This window comes from Cervus elaphus, chromosome 12, assembly GCF_910594005.1.
Source record: "Cervus elaphus chromosome 12, mCerEla1.1, whole genome shotgun sequence".
Taxonomy (NCBI): Eukaryota; Metazoa; Chordata; class Mammalia; order Artiodactyla; family Cervidae; genus Cervus; species Cervus elaphus.
In genome coordinates this window covers 78,437,093-78,457,181 of record NC_057826.1, presented here as the reverse complement: position 1 = coordinate 78,457,181, position 20,089 = coordinate 78,437,093, and the positions used below count along the sequence as shown (strand labels likewise).

Sequence of the window (20,089 nt, the reverse complement as noted above, 5' to 3'; positions counted from 1 at the left end):
GAACTATATGACTTTCAGAGCCTTTCCTGGCTCTAAAATTTAGTGGCTCTAGGAACTAAGATTTGCCAGGAAATGAGGTTTCTGAAATTTTTAAGTTAAAATAATAATAAACTCCTTTTGGCTTTGAGAAACAAGGGTATTCTTGATATACATCTAGTGTTGCAACCCTGGGAGCAGATAATAGCTGATGAAGGCCTGGGTGGTGCTTCCACCTACTGGACAGAAGCTGAATGATTTGAATATTTGCCCCTCTACACCCTGCCCCCCTCCAAGTCTCACTGCAAAGGACATTTATAAAGATCATGGCTTATTCTGGGCCAGAGGGACTATGAGCTGTCTTTAAGTCTTTCTCTTGGCCAAGGGTTAGGGTAGCACTCAAGGTTCTCAAACTGACCAAGGGAGTGGGGCGGACATATTTCTAATTGCTTGTTCAGGTACACATAGTGTTCTTACTGAGGGCCTGTCTTACTCTTTAGAGAGGTAAGATTTCACCATTTCCCTCCATAATTTCTTTTCTATTTAACCTTAAGACAAATTTTCCAGTGTTGATAATCTTGGAGAAGGAAGCCTGATACTAAGAAACCTCTAGAGTAAAACCAAACCAAACCAAACCTTCCTTTGCTGTTATCACACTGTGACATGGTTGTTAATCCTTTCCCCTTTTTTTTCATGTAGGCCTTTCTCTGAATGTTATATTTCTTCCACCTGACGCTCTTTAGTGCTTGAGTTTAAGCTACTCTCCTACTTAAAGGCAAAAGCACTGGGGGAATGCCTAGGAGGCCCCAGCTCTGGATTGGTGCAGGCAGTCTAAGAATCAAAGGACAATGGGGATGAGACTGTGGGACTGATGGATCCACTGTTCTGTTTGGCTGCAGGAACCTGCCCCTCTCCATTGGCATTTCCATGCCCATTGTCACCATCATCTACATCTTGACCAATGTGGCCTATTACACTGTGCTGGAAATGAGGGACATCCTGGCAAGCGATGCTGTTGCTGTGGTAAAGGATTTTCACTAGCAGAGGGTGAGGGTGTGTCTGTGGGCCTTGGGGTATCATGTTCCTCCTCAGAGTCCCAGAAATCCGGTAGTCCTTGGAGTATGCTTAGGGCACTGGGCTTGTAAGGTCCGGTTAGCCATACTGTGTAAGAAGGGTTGGGTTGCCAGCAGAGGGACATGCTTGTCCTTGCCTTCCATCTCTGTTGGGCCCTGCTAACGACTCCTCTCCATTCCTTCCCCTTAGACTTTTGCAGACCAGATTTTTGGAATATTCAATTGGACCATTCCGTTTGCGGTTGCATTATCCTGCTTTGGTGGCCTCAATGCCTCCATCGTGGCTGCGTCTAGGTATGAGTGTCTTCTTTTACTGAGGAGTATTGTGAAGAGCTGTGGCAGGGCCAGACTTACAGGACCCACTTGAGCCACCGTGCTCCCCAAATGACAGTCAACCCCTTGGCCTCATTCCCATCAGCAGCCTCCAGTGCTCACACATCTTGGTATTCAACTTCTTTCCAAATTAATCAAACCCTTTTGATGGAGGGAAGGACTTGTGGCATATGAACCTGGCCACACCCATGTCCCCCAGGTTTTTCAGCTTCTCCTATCTTACCCAAAATAGGCTTTTCTTTGTGGGCTCGAGAGAAGGCCATCTCCCTGATACCATCTGCATGATTCATGTGGAGCGGTTCACACCGGTGCCAGCTCTTCTCTTCAATGTAAGTGATCTCAAGACTGGGCTGAAAGCCAGGTAATGGGGAAACTTTAGTAACAGTAGATACAACTGTTCTAGTTTCCAAGAAGCTCTAAATATTCTAATAGAAAAACTATTAGTGGACCATTCACCATGGGCAAGGCAAGGCACTGTGCTAACTGCTGCAGTGGTTCTGAAGAGAATCCATCTTCCCTAAGGAACGGTGGCCTCGTCTAGGGTGAGGCATAATGGTCATGGAATACATTGTAATGACTGTGGTGGCAGATAATGATGTAGTGTTTATGGGGAGAAATGGTCATTTCTGTAGGGGTAGAAGTGAAAGAACAAAGACTTTGGAGAATTTGAAATCGATCTTCAAGTTTAGGGTTGCAAACATCAATGGGCTTTAGGTTAGACAAATGGCATCAGCAATCTGGAGATGTCGAGTTAGGTAGTAGAAGGTAAAAGCTGGAAGTGTAGGTTGGAGCCATTCTGGAGAGATTCTGGGGCAAAAGCTATTTGAGGAACTGTTTCGAGCTGTGCTGTATAGAGGATTAAGCTGGCAAGGATTTGAAGAACGGGCTGAAAAAGGCTACTGACTTGATAGGCAATGAATGAAGTTAAGGTGGCAAATGGGGTGGGAACAGAAAAGGACAGTTGGAGAAACTGAGGACTCAACAAGGGGGTGATCTGTGGGATAAAGGAGACTGGAAACTGCTTTGCGTGACAGAGGCTGACAGGAGCTGACATGGGCTTGTGCCCACAGGGTCTCATGGCGTTGATCTACTTGTGTGTGGAGGACATCTTTCAGCTCATTAACTACTACAGCTTCAGCTACTGGTTCTTCGTGGGGCTCTCTATTGTGGGTCAGCTTTATCTGCGCTGGAAGGAGCCCAACAGGCCTCGTCCTCTCAAGGTAGCTCCTCTCCATCCCACCTTTGCTGCACCTGCTCCAGGGATTCTGACACCTACTCAGAAACCTCTGCCCAGAACTGTGGGTGGTACTCATTGAAATAAATGAAGGGGATGACAGGACGGCTCAGTACTCTGCTCTACAGGAGTCGGGGGGTTATCGTGGCTGTCGACCCTGACCTGTTTAACCTCCAGTTGTTTCTTGTGCCCTTAGCTCAGCCTGTTCTTCCCCATTGTCTTCTGCCTCTGCACCGTCTTCCTGGTGGCTGTCCCGCTCTACAGTGATACCATCAATTCTCTCATCGGCATCGGCATCGCTCTCTCAGGCCTGCCCTTTTACTTCTTCATCATCAGAGTGCCAGAACACAAACGACCTCTTTGCCTCCGCAGGATTGTGGGTAAGCCTTGGATCCTCAGGTCAGCTCAGCTACTGTACAGCTTAGGGTTGTTTTTTTTTGCTTTTTTCTTCTGCAGCTCTTACTCTCCCAAGCCGCCTTTGCCACAGCCCCTACCTGTTGTTGAGGTTTAACTGCAATTGTCCCCTTGGGCCCAGCCCCCATTCAGTGCCGCCTGGACTCAGTCCCGCTGACTTGCCGTCTTCAGTTCTGACTCTACCTCTCTTTGCAGCCTCTGTCACGTGGTATGTCCAGGTCCTCTGTATGTCAGTTGCTGCAGAGATGGATTTGGAAGATGGAGGAGAGCAGTCCAAGCAACAGGATCCCAAGTCTGAATAACCACAAGAAATCTCGAGATGTGGAAAGCAGGGGCTTTTATCTCCTGCTGGCTGGAGGCAAGGAAGTTGAAAAGGAAAGCTCACTTATTTGGAGACACCTATCCAGAAGCCTCTTAGGCAGCTTCAGCAACCTCTGAACTTGCTTTCTGAGAGATGGAGAGTAATTTATTTGTTTTGCTACACATTATTCCAGGTTTCTTTAAAGGGACATAAAACAGACTGTGATGGGAAGCATGCTAGGTGTGAGCTGGGATGTTCCAGTGGCGCGCTCCCATGTGTGAAGATATCCACTCACGTCCACTTGCCTGCCCACTACTCCTCTTCCACTGGAAAATCCAACAGTGCTTTAACTGCCTGTCTCCTTTAGAGACATGAAACGGTCACAGGTGCTAGACAATAAAAGGGTATGCTTCTAAACTCTGAGCAGCTTCATCGTTTTAATAGTGTCTTAGGGATAGTTTCCATGAGCCAGGCAGGAAGACTAAAAACAATCTTATGTTAGAAAGAATCTGAGTATTTCTTCCCCCTTAAGCCAGTTGCTGAAGGCTGATGCAACCAGCCTCTACACAAGAGAACACCTATGCTGCTGCAGCAAAATGCTAGGTTATTTGATAAAAGCTGTATCAACTTCTGTTCCTCTTATCACTAAGAACTTGAGCATATCTACTTCTTGAAGGATATTTTATAGGTAATCTTGGGATAAGTGAATGTGGTTCCTCCATATACATTCTCCACTTATCAGGCATACAACTCTGACTACAAGGCAAATATGGGCATGACAACACATCTAGCCCTTAAGGCCAGGTTACAACACCGAGATGCCTCCTAAGATCGTGGGCCAGCAAGAGCAATCATCACCCGAGCTATTCTTTCTGAAGCACGCAATCTGTTTCCCCGTTTAATAAGTGTTAGGAAGCAGTGTGTAGCACAGAGGTTTACTAACTCTGCGGATGGGAATCACCTGGCCCCCAGGGTTCTTTCACACTTAGGTGGAAGAGTGTAGTGGAATCCAATTTTAAAATCAACATCAACATGTCCCACAGTTTCTAGGTCTGGCGCAAAGACCCAGCATGAAACTGCATTCGAAGGCTGAGTCTCTGAAGAGACAGAGTTCCTGCCAGTGTGAGCAGGCAGCAGAGGTCAGCCAAGCGTGTCACGCCAGGGCTGCTTGGACTTTGCTTTGCTGCTGCTGCTGCTGCTGGGGGCGTTGGGAGGGCCATTCTTTCCGTGCGGCAGCAGAGGGTTGTGGGCAAACGTCTGTCGTAACGGGCCTGGGGAAGAGGAGAAAACAAATCCTGATAAACAAAGAAAAGGAAGAAACAAATGACAGAATTTAGCCTGGAAGGGTTATTTACCCCTGGCAGCGAGCTCCAAGTGGTTCTGCATGCGTCGTTCCCGCTCCTGTAGCTGATGGGCCATTTCGGCATTCTTCCAGCCTGTGTAAAGGGGAGGAAGAACAATGGTCCTGCACCCATTTCGTGACCACGGTCCCCCGTCCTTGTCACAGAGGGTGGGCCCTTACCTTGTCTGAAGCTCTTTATGAAGCCTTCCCGTGGAGGTAACTTGTCTGGGTCGTGCACAACACGTTGGGGAATTTTCAGCACAGTGCGAACAGCAGGAATACGGAGACAGGCCACCTGGCCCAGGGAAAACATGTTGGAGGAGAGCCAGTACATGAACACTGCCTGGATGAGAAGAGAAGGCACTCAGAAGCTGCGTCTCTGGGCAGCTTTCTGAAGCCAGCCCCTAAGCCATCACCTACCGTGGGGAAATGGACAGTTATGGGCAAGACTGCCAGGGGCATTAGTCTGATAAAATTTCTCATCCACTGAATGTCAGAACTTTGCATGCCAGTTTCAGCACCTAACTGGGAAAAAAAAGAAAAAGCAAGGGGAGAACATGCATTTGACAAGCAAATGTATGTCAGTTTTCATTGATCCTGGCTCAGATCTCTTACCCATCAGTTCTCTCTCTCCAGGGAGTGAAGAATGACCATTCTATACAACTGCTTTCCTTTCACTCCCCACTCTACAGGACAGGCACTTGGCGAACCTGGGCTTACCTCAAGGACAGCCCACATTGTAGCTGTGACCACCAGAGGTAATACGTAGATGGGGTCGGATAGTGTGAGATCCTGGAACCACCAGAGACCACCTGTCTGCAGGCTGGGCACGGGAAGGTTGGCCATTTCTCTCAAGGCAATGAAGAAGGAGATGAAGATCGGGGCCTGTGACACAGGATAAACAGTGTCAGGACTCTTTAGCAGAGGGGACATTTTATTTACTCTATTACTGAAACCCATAATGGGTTTATGTAGCATAATATCACCACCAACCTGCTTTTAGGGTCTAGGGCATGGGAAACACAGAGGAGGTAATCTGATTTTTTATTTTTGTTGTTGTTGTTTCTCTTAATCTGTTTCTGAAGTTAGAGGGGAAATGTTTTTTGCTCACCTGAGTCAGTGGTAGAATGAGAGGTCTAAAGAGTTTAATATCATGCTTTTTCTGGTAGAAAGTCATCTCCGAGGAGGCCCTGTAAACTGGGAAGGGAGTGGAAGTTAATGGTTGGTGGAGGTGACCATCCTCATAACCTGGCCCAGGAGTCAGATCTAACTGACCCTGGCCAGGCACTGGAAGCATTAGGCCCAAGAAGCAGGTATATCTTAGAACCTGCCCAACTGTAGTAACTCTCATTTTGAGTTGTTCCCCACCCACCCACTGCCCCCTCCCTGCCCCCAGTTCTATGTAGGGAAAACAGGTCCTCTCCCATGCTTATTCTGCAACTGACTCACATTCTGTGTGGTTTCCTGTCAACTTGGCCTCTCTGATTCGAGCGGAAAACTTCTGAATCTCTGGCAAGTGATTGTGAATCTTGGCTGCCTCTCGTTGGCCCTTCACGATGAGAGGAAACACCAGGCAGCGGGCAAGGACTGTGCCTGGAAACAAACTAGGAGTGGAGTGACATTCTGCATTCTCCATCAAGCCATTCTGTAGCTAGATGGCTAAGAGTTTCTACGTCCTGCCTGAGACGGTCTCTTACCCAGACTTTCCCACTCTGCGACTCACGCCCACAGGGCCCCAAAACAAAGGGCATGGTGTGACTCAGTTCCTTCGAGGCTCGGTCCTCTGCTTTGACATCAAAAGTCTGGCATTAACTTCTCCAAACAAATGACCAGGAATCTTATTTCCTCAAAAAGGTGACAGAAGCTACTTTTATAGGTCAATGGTTTCCAAACTTTTCTATGATTAATGGACTCCTTTTGTCCTCAATTCTAAGTGTAACCACAATATACATAACAAATAAATTCAAGCTGCCCAGGGTGAGGAGGCTGTCTGACTGTTAAGATTGTTCAATCTCTGGAATTTGCTTTGCTCAGAAGCACTTTCACAGAACTCGGGGGCTCCCAGGAATGAAGTCTGAAAAATGCTGTCCTAGAAATGTCTGGAATAGGAGGTAATCAGGTGGCCTACTGCTTTAACTCTTTCCTATTTCTTTTTTTTACATTTCACATTTCTTGATCATTTCAACAAGTATTTATTTAGTTGATGGTATCTGTGATAAGCAAGTGGCCTGGGCTGAGAAGAGACGGGGAGATACACATTTAGGCTTTATCACCATAATGATAAATGGTGTGAAGTGGACAGAGAAGGGAGTTAAGGACAGAATCGGGAATACTAGCACTAGGGGCAGGTAGAGTACTGAGCAATGGAGAGGGAGGATATGGACAGAAAGTTGCAAAAGCCAAGGGGCAGATTCCTCACTCTACCGTGTCTAATGTAGAAAGGGCAAGTATGAAAAGTGGACTAAGAAATGATATCACTGGCAGTTAGAATAAGGTGGTGTAAGTCAGCCTGCTGAGGGTCACAGAACAGAGAGAAAAGCCTACTGGGGGCAGAATACTCTTTTAAATGATAGCTATGAAGAGAAGGAGAAAGGGTAGTAGTTAAAAGTGAATTAATGATGAGGGGAAGGAATTTACCAAGAAACACACGGCATGCTTGCACACGCCTATATGTTCAGAGTAGGCAATAAAGATGGAGAAGCTGAAGACATGGGACAGAGGAGGAGGATCACTGGAGCAACGTATGGGGAGAAACATAATTTAAAGCAGTTTTAACCTTATAAGAGGAGCGATGTGAGTGTCTTCCCATCTGACCTGAACTTCTGCTCTCTTGAATCAGGCTTCATCACTGTTGCGGAGGTCCCCATACTTAAACCCTACCTCCACATTCAAAAACTTACACTTCTTATACCCTAGATGATCTAGTGGTTTTAAAATGCCCCTCAAGAAATACAGTGGAGTGCATCTAAGTGTTATGAATCTCTATCACTCATTTGCATCATCGGCTTTTCTCAGCTATAAACTTCTGCAACTATTTCCTCTATTCACACATAGAGCTGCTATCTTTAAAGTTATACCCCCAAACCCCATTTCCTCTACCCGTGTACAGATATGTTCCCCTTACATGTAGCAATGGCTCCCCACCATGGTAGGCCTAGGTTAACATGCATAAATTCAAGCAAGTTCTGGATCAGTCCCACTGGGGTGTAGGACCCCAGCCCAAGTTCAGCAAAGCTCTGCTCTGCAACAGCTTGGATGACATCTGCGGCCTCTCCAGAAGCCACTTCAGGTACTGCTGTGGGTGGGGGAGTTGCAGGAATGACTGGAGGGGCTGGAACCTGTGGGGGGAGAAAGTCATGTATTATATTCCGTCCCTAGAGGAGGAAATGGCAAACCACACTAGTATTCTTGTCTGAAAAGTCCCATGGACAGAGGAGCCTGGCAGGCTACTGTCCAAAGGGTCACACAGAGTTGGATATGGCTAAGCTACTAAGCACATTATATTCAGCAGAGGGCAGACACATAGAAAACGAGGTCCCTCTTACAATAACCAACATTAGGGTACTCTCTGGACTCCCTATTTCTTGTTCTCCCATGGTAGCCTATACTCTCCAAAGAATCCAAAGCTTAAAAAGGACATTTAATGTCAGGAAGTCAATTAAAAAATTTATTATTTTTCTGGGTTTTATGATGCTTATGGTATTTGTCAGTTTTTCAAAAAATATTACTTTGTAAAGGTTACTTATTTTAAATACATATTCCTGTTCATGATTTTTAAAAAAGGATATTTTATTTTCCCCTCTAAGCAGGAAGATAAGTTACTCAGAATAAGACTTAATCACTCTCCTTCATGTGAGGAAGTTATTTCTTATATTAGTATTTTCCAAACTTCAGTTGCATGAGTATCACTGACACGATTTTGCGTACACTGAAACTATTATAATTTTTCTTTAAACAACTCAGTTTTTAAGATGATATCTACTTGGTGTTGAGAAATATTAATGTCAATGAAATCAGGGACACGCAAGTTGTAATTGTGTAAACTGAAAAAATGTACAACCTCAAAGTTGAGAATTGTATTTTATTTGGGACATTACTGAGGACTTAAGCCCAAGACACAGCCTCTCAGCTCTGAGAAGGAGCCAGGATATACACGAGTTTCTGCAAAACAAACAACCCCAAAAAACCAGGTAGTCAAACACCAAAAGATTACTGCTAATTAAAGAAAAACCAGGTGTCTCAAGTAATGAATTTAGTGCTTTTCTATGTATGGAAAGCTACAAGAATCTGGGCTTATTGAAATCATTTCTTTGATATATACCTTAACTTTCTAGGGCCAGTATTCTGCTTTTCCATCCTGAATCCCCTCAGGATGCACTACAGGGGTGGCTGCAGTGGCTGATGGCCCCAATATACTTTGTTTGCTGACGTGGAAGGTGACATTCTTTGTCAGGTCACAGTTTTTTTCTCTTTTCAGGTCATAAATTTGACCAGAAGTCGGGAGGCATTATGCCTAGTTTTGTCCCATGGCACTAGGAAGGCTGATGTGTAGATCTGGCAAAGATTCTGCTGATAGGCCACTCAAAGTGCTAGTTTTGGATCAGGCCCTGTTGATAATCTAAAATTCTCTAGACTGCCTGTGGAAGACCGCTATGTGGAAGAAAAATGTTGCCTGCCATATAAGTAAACAAAGGATGCAGCAGTCATCAGCCACCCTCAACTGTATACCCTGACGGGATTCAGGATGGAGAAAAACAGAATATTGGTGCTATATAGTTAAGGTGCTTATCAAAGGGATGATTTCAACAAGCCCAGACTCTTATATCAGTCTATACACAGAAAAGTGCTAAACTTAGCAACTTGCGATATTGAGTTTTTCTTTAATACTAATCTTTTTTTTTTTTTTTTTAATCTTTCGATGTTCTGACTACCTGTCCCCCGCCACCTCCCCCAACTTCCATACATCCTGGCTCCTCCTTTACCTCTTCGGAACAGTCCCTCAGAGGTTATCTGAGAGGCAGTCTTCCAGGCTTAAGTCCTTAGCAAGTTCACTGAATAAAACATAATCTTCAACTTTTAGGTTGTATATTTTTTACAGTTAACAATTTTGGTGACTACAAAAGGATCCAGAATATATCCCTCTCCTTCACCTGAACTCTACGAGGACCTAGGGCCTCATACTAGCAGAGGCCTCTTGGGACTGTCTGCCTCCTTGGAGAGTCCAGACAATTAGGAGGATTCTTGGATCTCCTGACTATTGGCTGATGATTCTGAGTTTTATTTGGCAGATGACACCACCCTTATGGCAGAAAGTGAAGATGAACTAAAAAGCCTCTTGATGAAAGTGAAAGAGGAGACTGAAAAAGTTGGCTTAAAGCTCAACATTCAGAAAACTAAGATCATGGCATCTGGTCCCATCACTTCATGGGAAATAGATGGGGAGACACTGGAAACAGTGTCAGACTTTATTTTTTTGTGGTCCAAAATCACTGCAGATGGTGACTGCAGCCATGAAATTAAAAGACACTTACTCCTTGGAAGGAAAGTTGTGACCAACCTAGACAGCATATTAAAAAGGAGAGACATACTATAAAACTCCTAGAGGACAACATAGGCAAAACACTCTCCGACATAAATCACAGCAAGATCCTCTATGACCCACCTCCCAGAATATTGGAAATAAAAGCAAAACTAAACAAATGGGACCTAATGAAACTTAAAAGCTTTTGCACTACAAAGGAAACTATAAGTAAGGTGAAAAGACAGCCCTCAGATTGGGAGAAAATAATAGCAAATGAAGAAACAGACAAAGGATTAATCTCAAAAATATACAAGCAACTCCTGAAGCTCAATTCCAGAAAAATAAATGACCCAATTCAAAAATGGGCCAAGGAACTACACAGACATTTCTCCAAAGAAGACATACAGATGGCTAACAAACACATGAAAAGATGCTCAACATCACTCATTATTAGAGAAATGCAAATCAAAACCACAATGAGGTACCATTACACGCCAGTCAGGATGGCTGCTATCCAAAAGTCTACAAGCAATAAATGCTGGAGAGGGTGTGGAGAAAAGGGAACCCTCTTACACTGTTGGTGGGAATGCAAGCTAGTACAGCCGCTATGGAAAACAGTGTGGAGATTTCTTAAAAAACTGGAAATAGAACTGCCATATGACCCAGCAATCCCACTTCTGGGGATACACACTGAGGAAACCAGATCTGAAAGAGACACATGCACCCCAATGTTCATTGCAGCACTGTTTATAATAGCCAGGACATGGAAGCAACCTAGATGCCCATCAGCAGATGAATGGATAAGGAAGCTGTGGTACATATACACCATGGAATATTACTCAGCCATTAAAAAGAATTCATTTGAACCAGTCCTAATGAGATGGATGAAACTGGAGCCCCTTATACAGAGTGAAGTAAGCCAGAAAGATAAAGAACATTACAGCATACTAACGCATATATATGGAATTTAGAAAGATGGTAACGACAACCCTATATGCAAAACAGAAAAAGAGACACAGAAATACAGAACAGACTATTGAACTATGTGGGAGAATGTGAGGGTGGGATATTTCAAAAGAACAGCATGTATACTATCTATGGTGAAACAGATCCCCAGCCCAGGTGGGATGCATGAGACAAGTGCTCGGGCCTGGTGCACTGGGAAGACCCAGAGGAATCGGGTGGAGAGGGAGGTGGGAGGGGGGATCGGGATGGGGAATACGTGTAAATCTATGGCTGATTCATATCAATGTATGACAAAACCCACTGAAATGTTGTGAAGTAATTAGCCTCCAACTAATAAAAAATTTAAAAAAAAAAAAAAAAAGGAGAGACATTACTTTGCCAACAAGTAATGGTCAAGGCTATGGTTTTTCCAGTGGTCATGTATGGATGTGAGAGTTGGACTGCGAGGAAAGCTGAGCGCCGAAAAATTGATGCTTTTGAATTGTGGTGTTGGAGAAGACTCTTGAGAGTCCCTTGGACTGCAAGGAGATCCAACCAGTCCATCCTAAAGGAGATCAGTCCTGGGTGTTCATTGGAAGGACTGATGCTGAAGCTGAAACTCCAATACTTTGGCCACCTCATGCAAAGAGCTGACTCATTGGAAAAGACCCTGATGTTGGGAGGGATTGGGGGCAGGAGGAGAAGGGGACGACAGAGGATGAGATGGCTGGATGGCATCACCAACTCGATGGGCATGAGTTTGAGTAAACTCTGGGAGTTGGTGATGGACTGGGAGGCCTGGTGTGCTGCGATTCATGGGGTTGCAAAGAGTTGGACAAGACTGAGCGATTGAACTGAACTGAACTGACTGAACTGGTACCTGGCTCCCCAGCTGAAAGATACTAGGGGAGCCCAGATGAAAGATAGGCAGTTGCTAAGTAGAGACACTGAGCAGTCTAAACTGGGTATTAGATGAGAGGCTGGCCTAACATCTTTGCCTCCAACTAACACTGTAGCCAAATCTATGTATGTACAAAACTTATACTTACAAGTGCTCACTTAACTGGGAATTAAAGGAAATCCTGCCCTGCAAATGGCCAATATGGGGCTCTTTTACTGCATTTGCAGTTAAGTTTGACCAACTTAGATAACCACAATGGTGTGATCACTCATGTAGAGCCAGACATCCTGCAGTGTGAAGTCAAGTGGGCCTTAAGAAGCGTTACTACAAACAAAGCTAGTGGAAGTGATGGAATTCCATTTGAGTTATTTCAAATCCTAAAAGATGATGCTATGAAAGTGCTGCACTCAACATGGCAGCAAATTTGGAAAAACTCAGCAGTGGCCACAGGACTGGAAAAGGTCAGTTTTTATTCCAATCCCAAAGAAGGGCAATGCCAAAGAATGTTCAAACTGTACAACTGCACATATTTCACATGCTAGCAAGGCAATGTTCAACATCCTCCAAGCGAGGCTTCAACAGTACATGAACTGAGAACTTCCAGTTGTACAAGCTGGATTTAGAAAAGGCAGAGGAACCAGAGGTCAGATTGCCAACATATGCTGAATCACAGAAAAAGCAAGGGAATTCCAGAGAAACATCTACTTCTGCTTCATTGACTACGTTAAAGCCTTTGACTACGTGGGTCACAATAAACTGCAGAAAATTCTTAAAGAGACAGGAATACCAGAACATCTTACCTGCCTCCTGAGAAGCCTGTATGCAAGTCAAGAAGCAATAGTTAGAATGGGACATGGAACAACAGACTGGTTAAAAACTGGTAAAGGAGTACGTCAAGGCTGGATATTGTCACCCTGCTTATTTAACTTCTATGCAGAGTACATCATGTGGAATGCCGAAATGGATGAAGCTCAAGCTGGAATCAAGACTGCAGGGAGAAATCTCAATAACCTCAGATATGCAGATGACTCCACCCTAATGGCAGAAAGTGAAGAGGAACTAAAGAGCCTCTTGATGCAGGTCAAAGAGGAGAGTGAAAAAGCTGGCTCAAAACAACATCAAAAAAACTAAGATCATGGCATCCGGTTCCATTACTTCATAGCAAACAGATGGGGAAACAATGGGAACAGTGACAGACTTTATTTTCTTGGGCTCCAAAATCACTGTGGACAGTGGTGGCAGCCATTAAATTAAAAGATGCTTCCTCCTTGGAAGAAAAACTATGACAAATCTAGACAATGTATTAAAAAGCAGAGACATCACTTTGCCCACAAAGGTCCATATAGTCAAAGCTACGGTTTTTGCAGTAGTCATGTACAGATGTGAGAGCTGGATCATAAAGAAGGCTGAATGCCGAAGAATTGATGCTTTTGAACTATGGTGCTAGAGAAGACGCTGAAAGTCCCTTGGACAGCAAGGAGATCAAAGTAATCAATCCTAAAGGACATCAACACTGAATATTCATTGGAAGCATTGATGCTGAAGTTTCGATACTTTGGCCACCTGATGTGAAGAGTCAACTCACTGGAAAAGACCCTGATGCTGGGAAAGACTGAGGGCAAGAGGAAAAGGGGGTGACAAATGATCAGATGGTTGGATGGCATCATCGACTCAATGGATATGAGTTTGAGCAAACTCCAGGAGATGGTGAAGGACAGGGAAGCCTGGCGTGGTGCAGTTCATGGGGTCAGAAAGAGGCGGACACCACTGAGCAACTGAACAAAAGACTCCTGTATCTTTCCTTACACAGAAAAGTGCTAAACTCATTAACTTGAGACACTTGGTTTTTCTTTAACAATAATCCTTTGATGTTTCAACTACTTTTTTGTTTGTTTGTTTTGCAAAACTCCTTTATACCTTGGCTCCTCCCTCACCTCTTTGGAACAATCCCTCAGAACTAAGAGCCTGCATCCTAGTCAAATCCTCAGTAATGCCCCAAATTCTCCAAGCCAGGCTTCAACAATATGTGAATGATGAACTTCCAGATGTTCAAGCTGGATTTAGAAAAGGCAGAGGAACCAGAGATCAAATTGCCAATTTCCACTGGGTCATCGAAAAAGCAAGAGAGTTCCAGAAAAACATCTACTTCTGCTTTATTGACTACACCAAGTCTTTGACTGTGTGGATCACAATAAACTATGGAAAATTCTTAGAGATGGGAATACCAGACACCCTTATCTGCCTAATGAGAAATCTGTATGCAGGTCAAGAAACAACAGTTAGAATTGGACATGGAACAACAGACTGGTTCCAAATTGGGAAAGGAGTATGTCAAGGCGGTATATTGTCACCCTGCTTATTTAACTTATATGCAGAGGACATCATGCAAAATGCTGGGCTGGATGAAGCACAAACTGGAATCAAGATTGCCAGGAGAAATATCAATACCCTCAGATATGCAGATGACACCAACCTTATGGCAGAAAGCAAAGAAGAACTAAGGAACCTCTTGATGAAAATGAAAGAGGAGAGTGAAAAAGTTGGCTTAAAGCTCAACATTCAGAAAACTAAGATCATGGCATCCGGTCCCATCACTTCAGGCAAATATATGGGAAACAATGGAAACAGTGAGAGACTTTATTTTTTGGGGCTGTGAAATCACTGCAGATGGTGACTACAGCCATGAAATTAAAAGATGCTTGCTCCCTGGAAGAAAAGCTCCAACCTAGACAGCATATTAAAAAGCAGAGATATTACTTTGCAAACACAGGTCTGTCTAGTCAAAGCTATGATTTTTCCAGTAGTCACATATGGATGTGACAGTTGGACTATAAAGAAAGCTGAGCGCCAAAGAATTGATGCTTTTGAACTGTGGTGTTGCAGAAGACTCTTCAGAGTCCCTTGGACTGCAAGGAGATCCAATCAGTCCATCCTAAAAGAAATCAGTCCTGAATATTCACTGGAAGGACTGATGCTGAAGCTGAAACTCCAATACTTTGGCCACCTATTTGAAGAACTGACTCATTGGAAAAGACCCTGATGCTGGGAAAGATTGAAGGCAGGAGGAGAAGGGGCCGACTGTGGATGAGATGGTCAGATAGCATCACTGACTCGATGGATATGAGTTTGAGTAAGCTCCCAGAGTTGATGATGGACAGGGAAGCCCGGCGTGCTGCAGTCCATTGGGGTTGCAAAGAGTCATACACGACTGAGCGACTGAACTCAACAGAATGCCCCAAATAAGACAAAACTCTCAACCTTTATGTTGTGCTTTTTTTCCCCCCAGTTGACAACTCATGTCATTTACCTTTATTTTTTTCCACTGTACCATGTGCCTTGTGGATTTCATAACTTATGAAAACATCACCAAGTTATTATTTTTTCTTGCTGAAAACTCTGCCAAAGAATATGAACTTACTGACTTTTACTAAACCTAGGTAGAATAAAGGATATGTCTAACTGATTAAGCCAGCATGCTTAAGCTAGCTTTAACACCAGGTATTAATTTATATTTCCTAGATCACATGAACCTGAAATTCATTCTGGCCAGTTTCCTTTATATTTAGAAATAGTTAATTTGTTAAGCACTTACTTTAAAGTAAATTAAATAGAGGCATTTTATAAATTTAATTTTGAAAGTATACCCAGAGGTAGTGACATCTTGTATGTGTAATGTATATACAGACATACAAACAGACAAAACTAGAGATCTCATAGTTTCATTAAAAGAGTTATGTGGAGAAGGAAATGGCAACCCACTCCAGTATTCTTGCCTGAGAAATTCAATGGACAGAGAAGCCTGGGGGGACTACAGTCCATGGGGTCACAGAGAGTTGGACACAACTTAGCAACCAAAAAAAATAAACCAAACTTAAGTTGTGAATCAAGTATTAATAAACTTACTAATTTAGGGGCTATATTTACATTTCTGATTTGTAGAGATTTTCAAGACAAAAATAGTTGCTTTTAATTTCCCAAAGAGCTGGTCAATTGCCTAAGTGATACTAAAAGATTGATTTGCCCAACTAAATTTTCTTTGTTTTTTTTTAATCACTGACTTCCAACTAAACTGAAAATCAAGAGTTCTACATTATAGAACTTTAGGGCTCAATTTACTATGTCTTCAAAAGTTTTTATAAGGCATTCAACAAAGGCCCTCTTTCTGAGTGCACCAGTTAGACCAGAGCAAATCTCTATTGCTATTTTTGTTAGCCCTGGAACATCAGCTCCCAGTTTTTACTTTATGTTGTGTGTGCTCTAGTAACGTACTGGTTTCCTTTAGTATGCTTCTGAGGGGCAGATTTATATGCCCTGTCTTGTAACAACAACAGGCAGGGGAGTAAGACATGATGTCTATCCTACAATAAGGCAAAAGAGATATAATCATCTTAAATAAAGCCCCTTTAAATATACAGTTTTGATAAATTTTTATCTCATTTCTATCAACTTTTATAACTTTAACTTTAGTCTCCCTCAAGATCACATCAAGTCTTGGTCTCAGAAGGAGTCCAGAAACTTCCTTTTTAATTGAATCATTTGCTCTATTTTTGTATAAAAGGCTCTGGGTTCCCAGTGAGAGGCTGAGCCAAGGGACTCAGGCTCTTCTGTCAATTTTTTAACTTAATCAATTGGCCTAACTATTGTCCCAAGCAATTGTTAGTCAGATATTTCTGTGTAAGTTTCTTCTAGCCTTTAGGGGGCAGAAAATCTAATACTGGGGACCAGTAATGCTGGTCCATCCAACCTAAGGTAATGTGTTGAAACCTTTTGTTTTAATCCTATTAGCATCTGTTTTATGTATCTTATTTCTTAATATAACCACTTGAAGATTTCTTTATCCATCTAGGACACGAGTTCCTTTAACATTTTCACTTCAGTGGGAAGAAGTTTCTAGACTTTCTCTTTATTTCTTAAACCTCCGTAATCAGCCTAATCAACATTAATTATCTTCATGTTTTTATTAGCATCTGTAAGACCCACTCACTGAAGGGAAACAGAAACCACAAATAAGGTTTCCCAAACCTTTAAAAAAAAAAACCAACCTAAAAGAATTCTTAGGTTAACTACTGTGAGTGTGTGTGTAGTCACCTTCTGGTTTTCTTTTCCCATAGGTACCAATAAAACAGCTGTATATAATGAGAGCTCTGTAAAAATGTATCTATTAAGACATTTTCCCAATTTAAAAGATCAATGGTTATTTAATTATAATGGTATTTTAATTATAACTCAAATCAGTAAGACAAGAGAGATACCCCTACAAGAAAATGCAAAGGATGTAGCCTTCAGAAGATCTATAAAGTTTACTCCTTAAAACAGTATAACAAAGTAAAGGTCGTTGTCGTATAGGCTGATGCAACTAAGATTAAGATGACTGAAGTCCCTGATAATTGGCATGGTGAGACAAAAGACTGCCCAGAATCTCAGTCTATTTGATTGGCTGCCAAATGTACACCATACATGTACTTTCTGGATAGCAGAAACCAACTTCTCAAAACACACACACATCGAGGCGCCTAAGATCAGGTAGGACATTTACATCTCAAAGACACAGAAAATGCAAGTTCCCTCTAGAAGGGGTTTTGCTTCTTTGTAAGGTTAGAATTCTGAAAAGATGTTTTATCAAGCTGGCTTTCTCTTACTGCATACAAAATAAAAAACCCCATACTGGCCATTTTCAGGGCAAGATTTCCTTCAATTTCCAATTAAGTACATACTTGTAAGTGTAAGTATAGAAATCCAGCTGGCTTCTTGAAAAAATGTTAGACCAGCTTTTCATCTAATCACCCAGTCCAGATGGCTCAGAGTCTCTCAACTGAGCAAATCCTAGTATATTTCAAATGGGGAGCCAGGTACCTGTTGGACATTGCCAAATACAAGGATTATCAACCAATAATTGGGAGATCCGAGAACCAGGAGAGACTCACCCACATTTGTCTGGACTCTCTGAGGAGGCAGATAGGCACAAGAGGTTCCTGCTTGTACCAAGGCTCCAGTTCAGGGGAAGGGGAAAACTACTCTGGGCCCCTTGGCTGGTAGCCCAAACTGCCCACTGAAAAAAAAAAACAAGACCTAAAAGTTGAGAATTGTGTTTTATTTGGGGGTATTACTGAGGGGCTTCCCTGGTGGCTCAGATTTAAAGAATCACCCTGCAATGCAGGAGACCAGGGTTTTATCCTTGGGTGGGGAAGATCCCCTGGAGAAAGGAATGGCTACCCACTCCAGTATTCTTGCCTGGAGAATTCCATGCACAGAGGAGTCTGGAGGGCTACAGTTCATGGAGTTGCAAAAAGTTGGACATAACTGAGTGACTAACACTTATTATTATTATTCAGGTCTTAAGCCTAGGACACAGTCTCTCAGCTCTGAGGGACTGTTCAGAAGAGGTAAGGGAGGAGCCAGGATATACAGGAGTTTTTCCAAACAACGCCCCCCAACCCCAGCCCAACCAGGTTAATTACAACACCAAAAAAATTACTGCTAATAACACCCAGAAGTCTTAAGTTAATGAATTTAGTGTTTTCCTACGTATGGAAAGATGCGAGTTTGGGCTTATTGAAATCATTCCTTTGATATGTACCCTACCTGGCTACAGTTAGTATTCTGTTTCTCCATCCTCAATTCCCTCAGGGTGCACCTGTTGGGGGTGGCCACTGGGACTGCTGGCCTCAAGAACTTTTGTTTACTGATATGGCAGGTGACATTCTTTATCCACATTGACATGCAAATTATAATTTTTTCCAATATACAAACAGAATTGCATCTTATTTCACCATCAGTGGCTTGCCACCATTCTGGCAAACAACACCTTGTTTACAACATAAACTTTTCCTCCTGTGCTCTCAGTAATTTTACCACTGATGTGAAAATATATCCCAAGCAGAGATACTATCATTTGGGGAGTTGGGTGGTGTGTGGATAACACAGCTCCATATTTCCCTGCTTCCAGTCAAAGCAAAATAAAAATAAAATCTGCAAGAAGCACCATTCCTAACATTTCAGGGACGAAATGTCTCTTACCTGGGCTTCTGCAAAAGAGACGACAGAGGTACTGAGGCCGCGGGGGCCTGGGGCCATGAGCAGGACATAGCGCGGGTGCCCGCGACACCGGTCGGCTGGGAACCCGAGCCCAGCTGTCAGCGGTTTCCGGGGCCACTGGCAAGGCCCTGCGACGCTGTGGAACTGAGTGGGTAAAAGGGAGATGGAGTCCTTTTATCAGATAAAATCGCTTATTATGCTCACCCCTCCCCTCAAGAGAGAGGCAGCCAATTTCCACAGGTGAGGACTTTTCTACTCCCCGCGCTCAGACTGCGAGCCTGAAAGCATGCCAGCTCTGAGCCCTGCATCTCAGCAGCCGCAAACCCAGCCCGGGGTCCAGAAGCTGGGGCTGAGGTTTCTCTAGAAGAGGCGACGCTTGTCCCAGGAACAGACTAAAATACGAGGCTGCTGACCCGGCGGTGTCTGGGACGTAACCCTCCCGCGTCCTCCTTTGACCCGAGGCCACGAGAGGGCGGTCCGGGTGAGCAGGTCAGCGTCTGCTCATGCCCGTCTGCACAAGCCACTCCCGGCTCGGCTCACAGGGACAGTGAGGCATCCTGGCGCTCGGCCCCGGGGTATCCTTACCTGACGCTGGGGCCGCAGTAAGCGCAGAAGCTCCCGGCGTCCGCACACCAACGCCAGCGCCATCTTGCCGGGAAGAGGACGTACGTTCGCGTCTGCGCACTGAGAACCGCAGCCTCGCGGGAGGAAGCCCTTTTGGAAATGGGCGTGAAGTCAGAGTTTTACCACGCTCAGGAGGTAATGGAGACTGGAGCTTGGCGGCCATATTTGAAGTGGGTAAGAAGCCGCAAAGGGAAATTAACGATATCGCGCTGATACTGTTTTCAGGAGATGGAAGCTCAGAGCCTTATAACCGGCTTTTGTTTGTGGCTGTAAATCCTGAGTAGTTTTTCCTCTATCCTTTAAACCCGCTGTTCTCTAAAAAATACTCTCTAGGGGGTCTTGGCTCTCCTCGGTGTGGGTTTTCTGTACCCAGTGATGTTTGACTTTTGT

General features: G+C 43.8%; 2 protein-coding genes across 10 annotated transcripts in view; one reads left to right on the top strand and one right to left on the bottom strand.

Annotated features, from left to right (window-relative positions):
• The window catches only part of SLC7A7 (solute carrier family 7 member 7), a 34,879-nt gene extending 31,125 nt beyond the window's left edge, over nucleotides 1–3,754 (top strand). For all 8 annotated transcript variants that reach the window (XM_043919524.1, XM_043919528.1, XM_043919526.1 and 5 more), the window contains 6 exons: nucleotides 876–999; nucleotides 1,240–1,343; nucleotides 1,615–1,711; nucleotides 2,453–2,602; nucleotides 2,813–2,996; nucleotides 3,226–3,754. In XM_043919524.1, the coding sequence (XP_043775459.1) occupies nucleotides 876–999; nucleotides 1,240–1,343; nucleotides 1,615–1,711; nucleotides 2,453–2,602; nucleotides 2,813–2,996; nucleotides 3,226–3,332 (766 nt within the window). In that variant the 3' untranslated portion in view covers nucleotides 3,333–3,754. The remainder of the gene's footprint in view (nucleotides 1–875; nucleotides 1,000–1,239; nucleotides 1,344–1,614; nucleotides 1,712–2,452; nucleotides 2,603–2,812; nucleotides 2,997–3,225) is intronic.
• Nucleotides 3,475–19,817, bottom strand: OXA1L (OXA1L mitochondrial inner membrane protein). 2 transcript variants are annotated; one of them, XM_043919531.1, is made up of 10 exons: nucleotides 19,661–19,817; nucleotides 19,058–19,219; nucleotides 7,798–8,011; nucleotides 6,123–6,266; nucleotides 5,785–5,870; nucleotides 5,394–5,558; nucleotides 5,094–5,198; nucleotides 4,854–5,016; nucleotides 4,687–4,767; nucleotides 3,475–4,602 (listed from the first exon to the last, which is right to left on the bottom strand). In XM_043919531.1, the coding sequence occupies exons 1-10, from the start codon at nucleotides 19,721–19,723 to the stop codon at nucleotides 4,472–4,474; spliced, it is 1,314 nt and encodes a 437-aa protein (XP_043775466.1). In that variant the 5' UTR covers nucleotides 19,724–19,817; the 3' UTR covers nucleotides 3,475–4,471. The 2 variants fall into 2 exon arrangements, with proteins under 2 accessions (XP_043775466.1, XP_043775467.1); XM_043919532.1 differs by lacking the exons at nucleotides 19,058–19,219; nucleotides 19,661–19,817 and adding an exon at nucleotides 17,965–18,079.
• Between the last annotated feature and the right edge of the window lie 272 nt (nucleotides 19,818–20,089).

Excerpts from the sequence above, each read along its gene's own strand:
- OXA1L (XM_043919531.1), bottom strand. The coding sequence starts at position 19,723 with ATGGCGCTGGCGTTGGTGTGCGGACGCCGGGAGCTTCTGCGCTTACTG. Across the intron at positions 19,220-19,660 it reads TACTGCGGCCCCAGCGTCAG|TTCCACAGCGTCGCAGGGCC; the intron begins GTAAGGATACCC and ends TTACCCACTCAG. Across the intron at positions 5,199-5,393 it reads CAATGTGGGCTGTCCTTGAG|TTAGGTGCTGAAACTGGCAT; the intron begins GTAAGCCCAGGT and ends TTTTTTTCCCAG.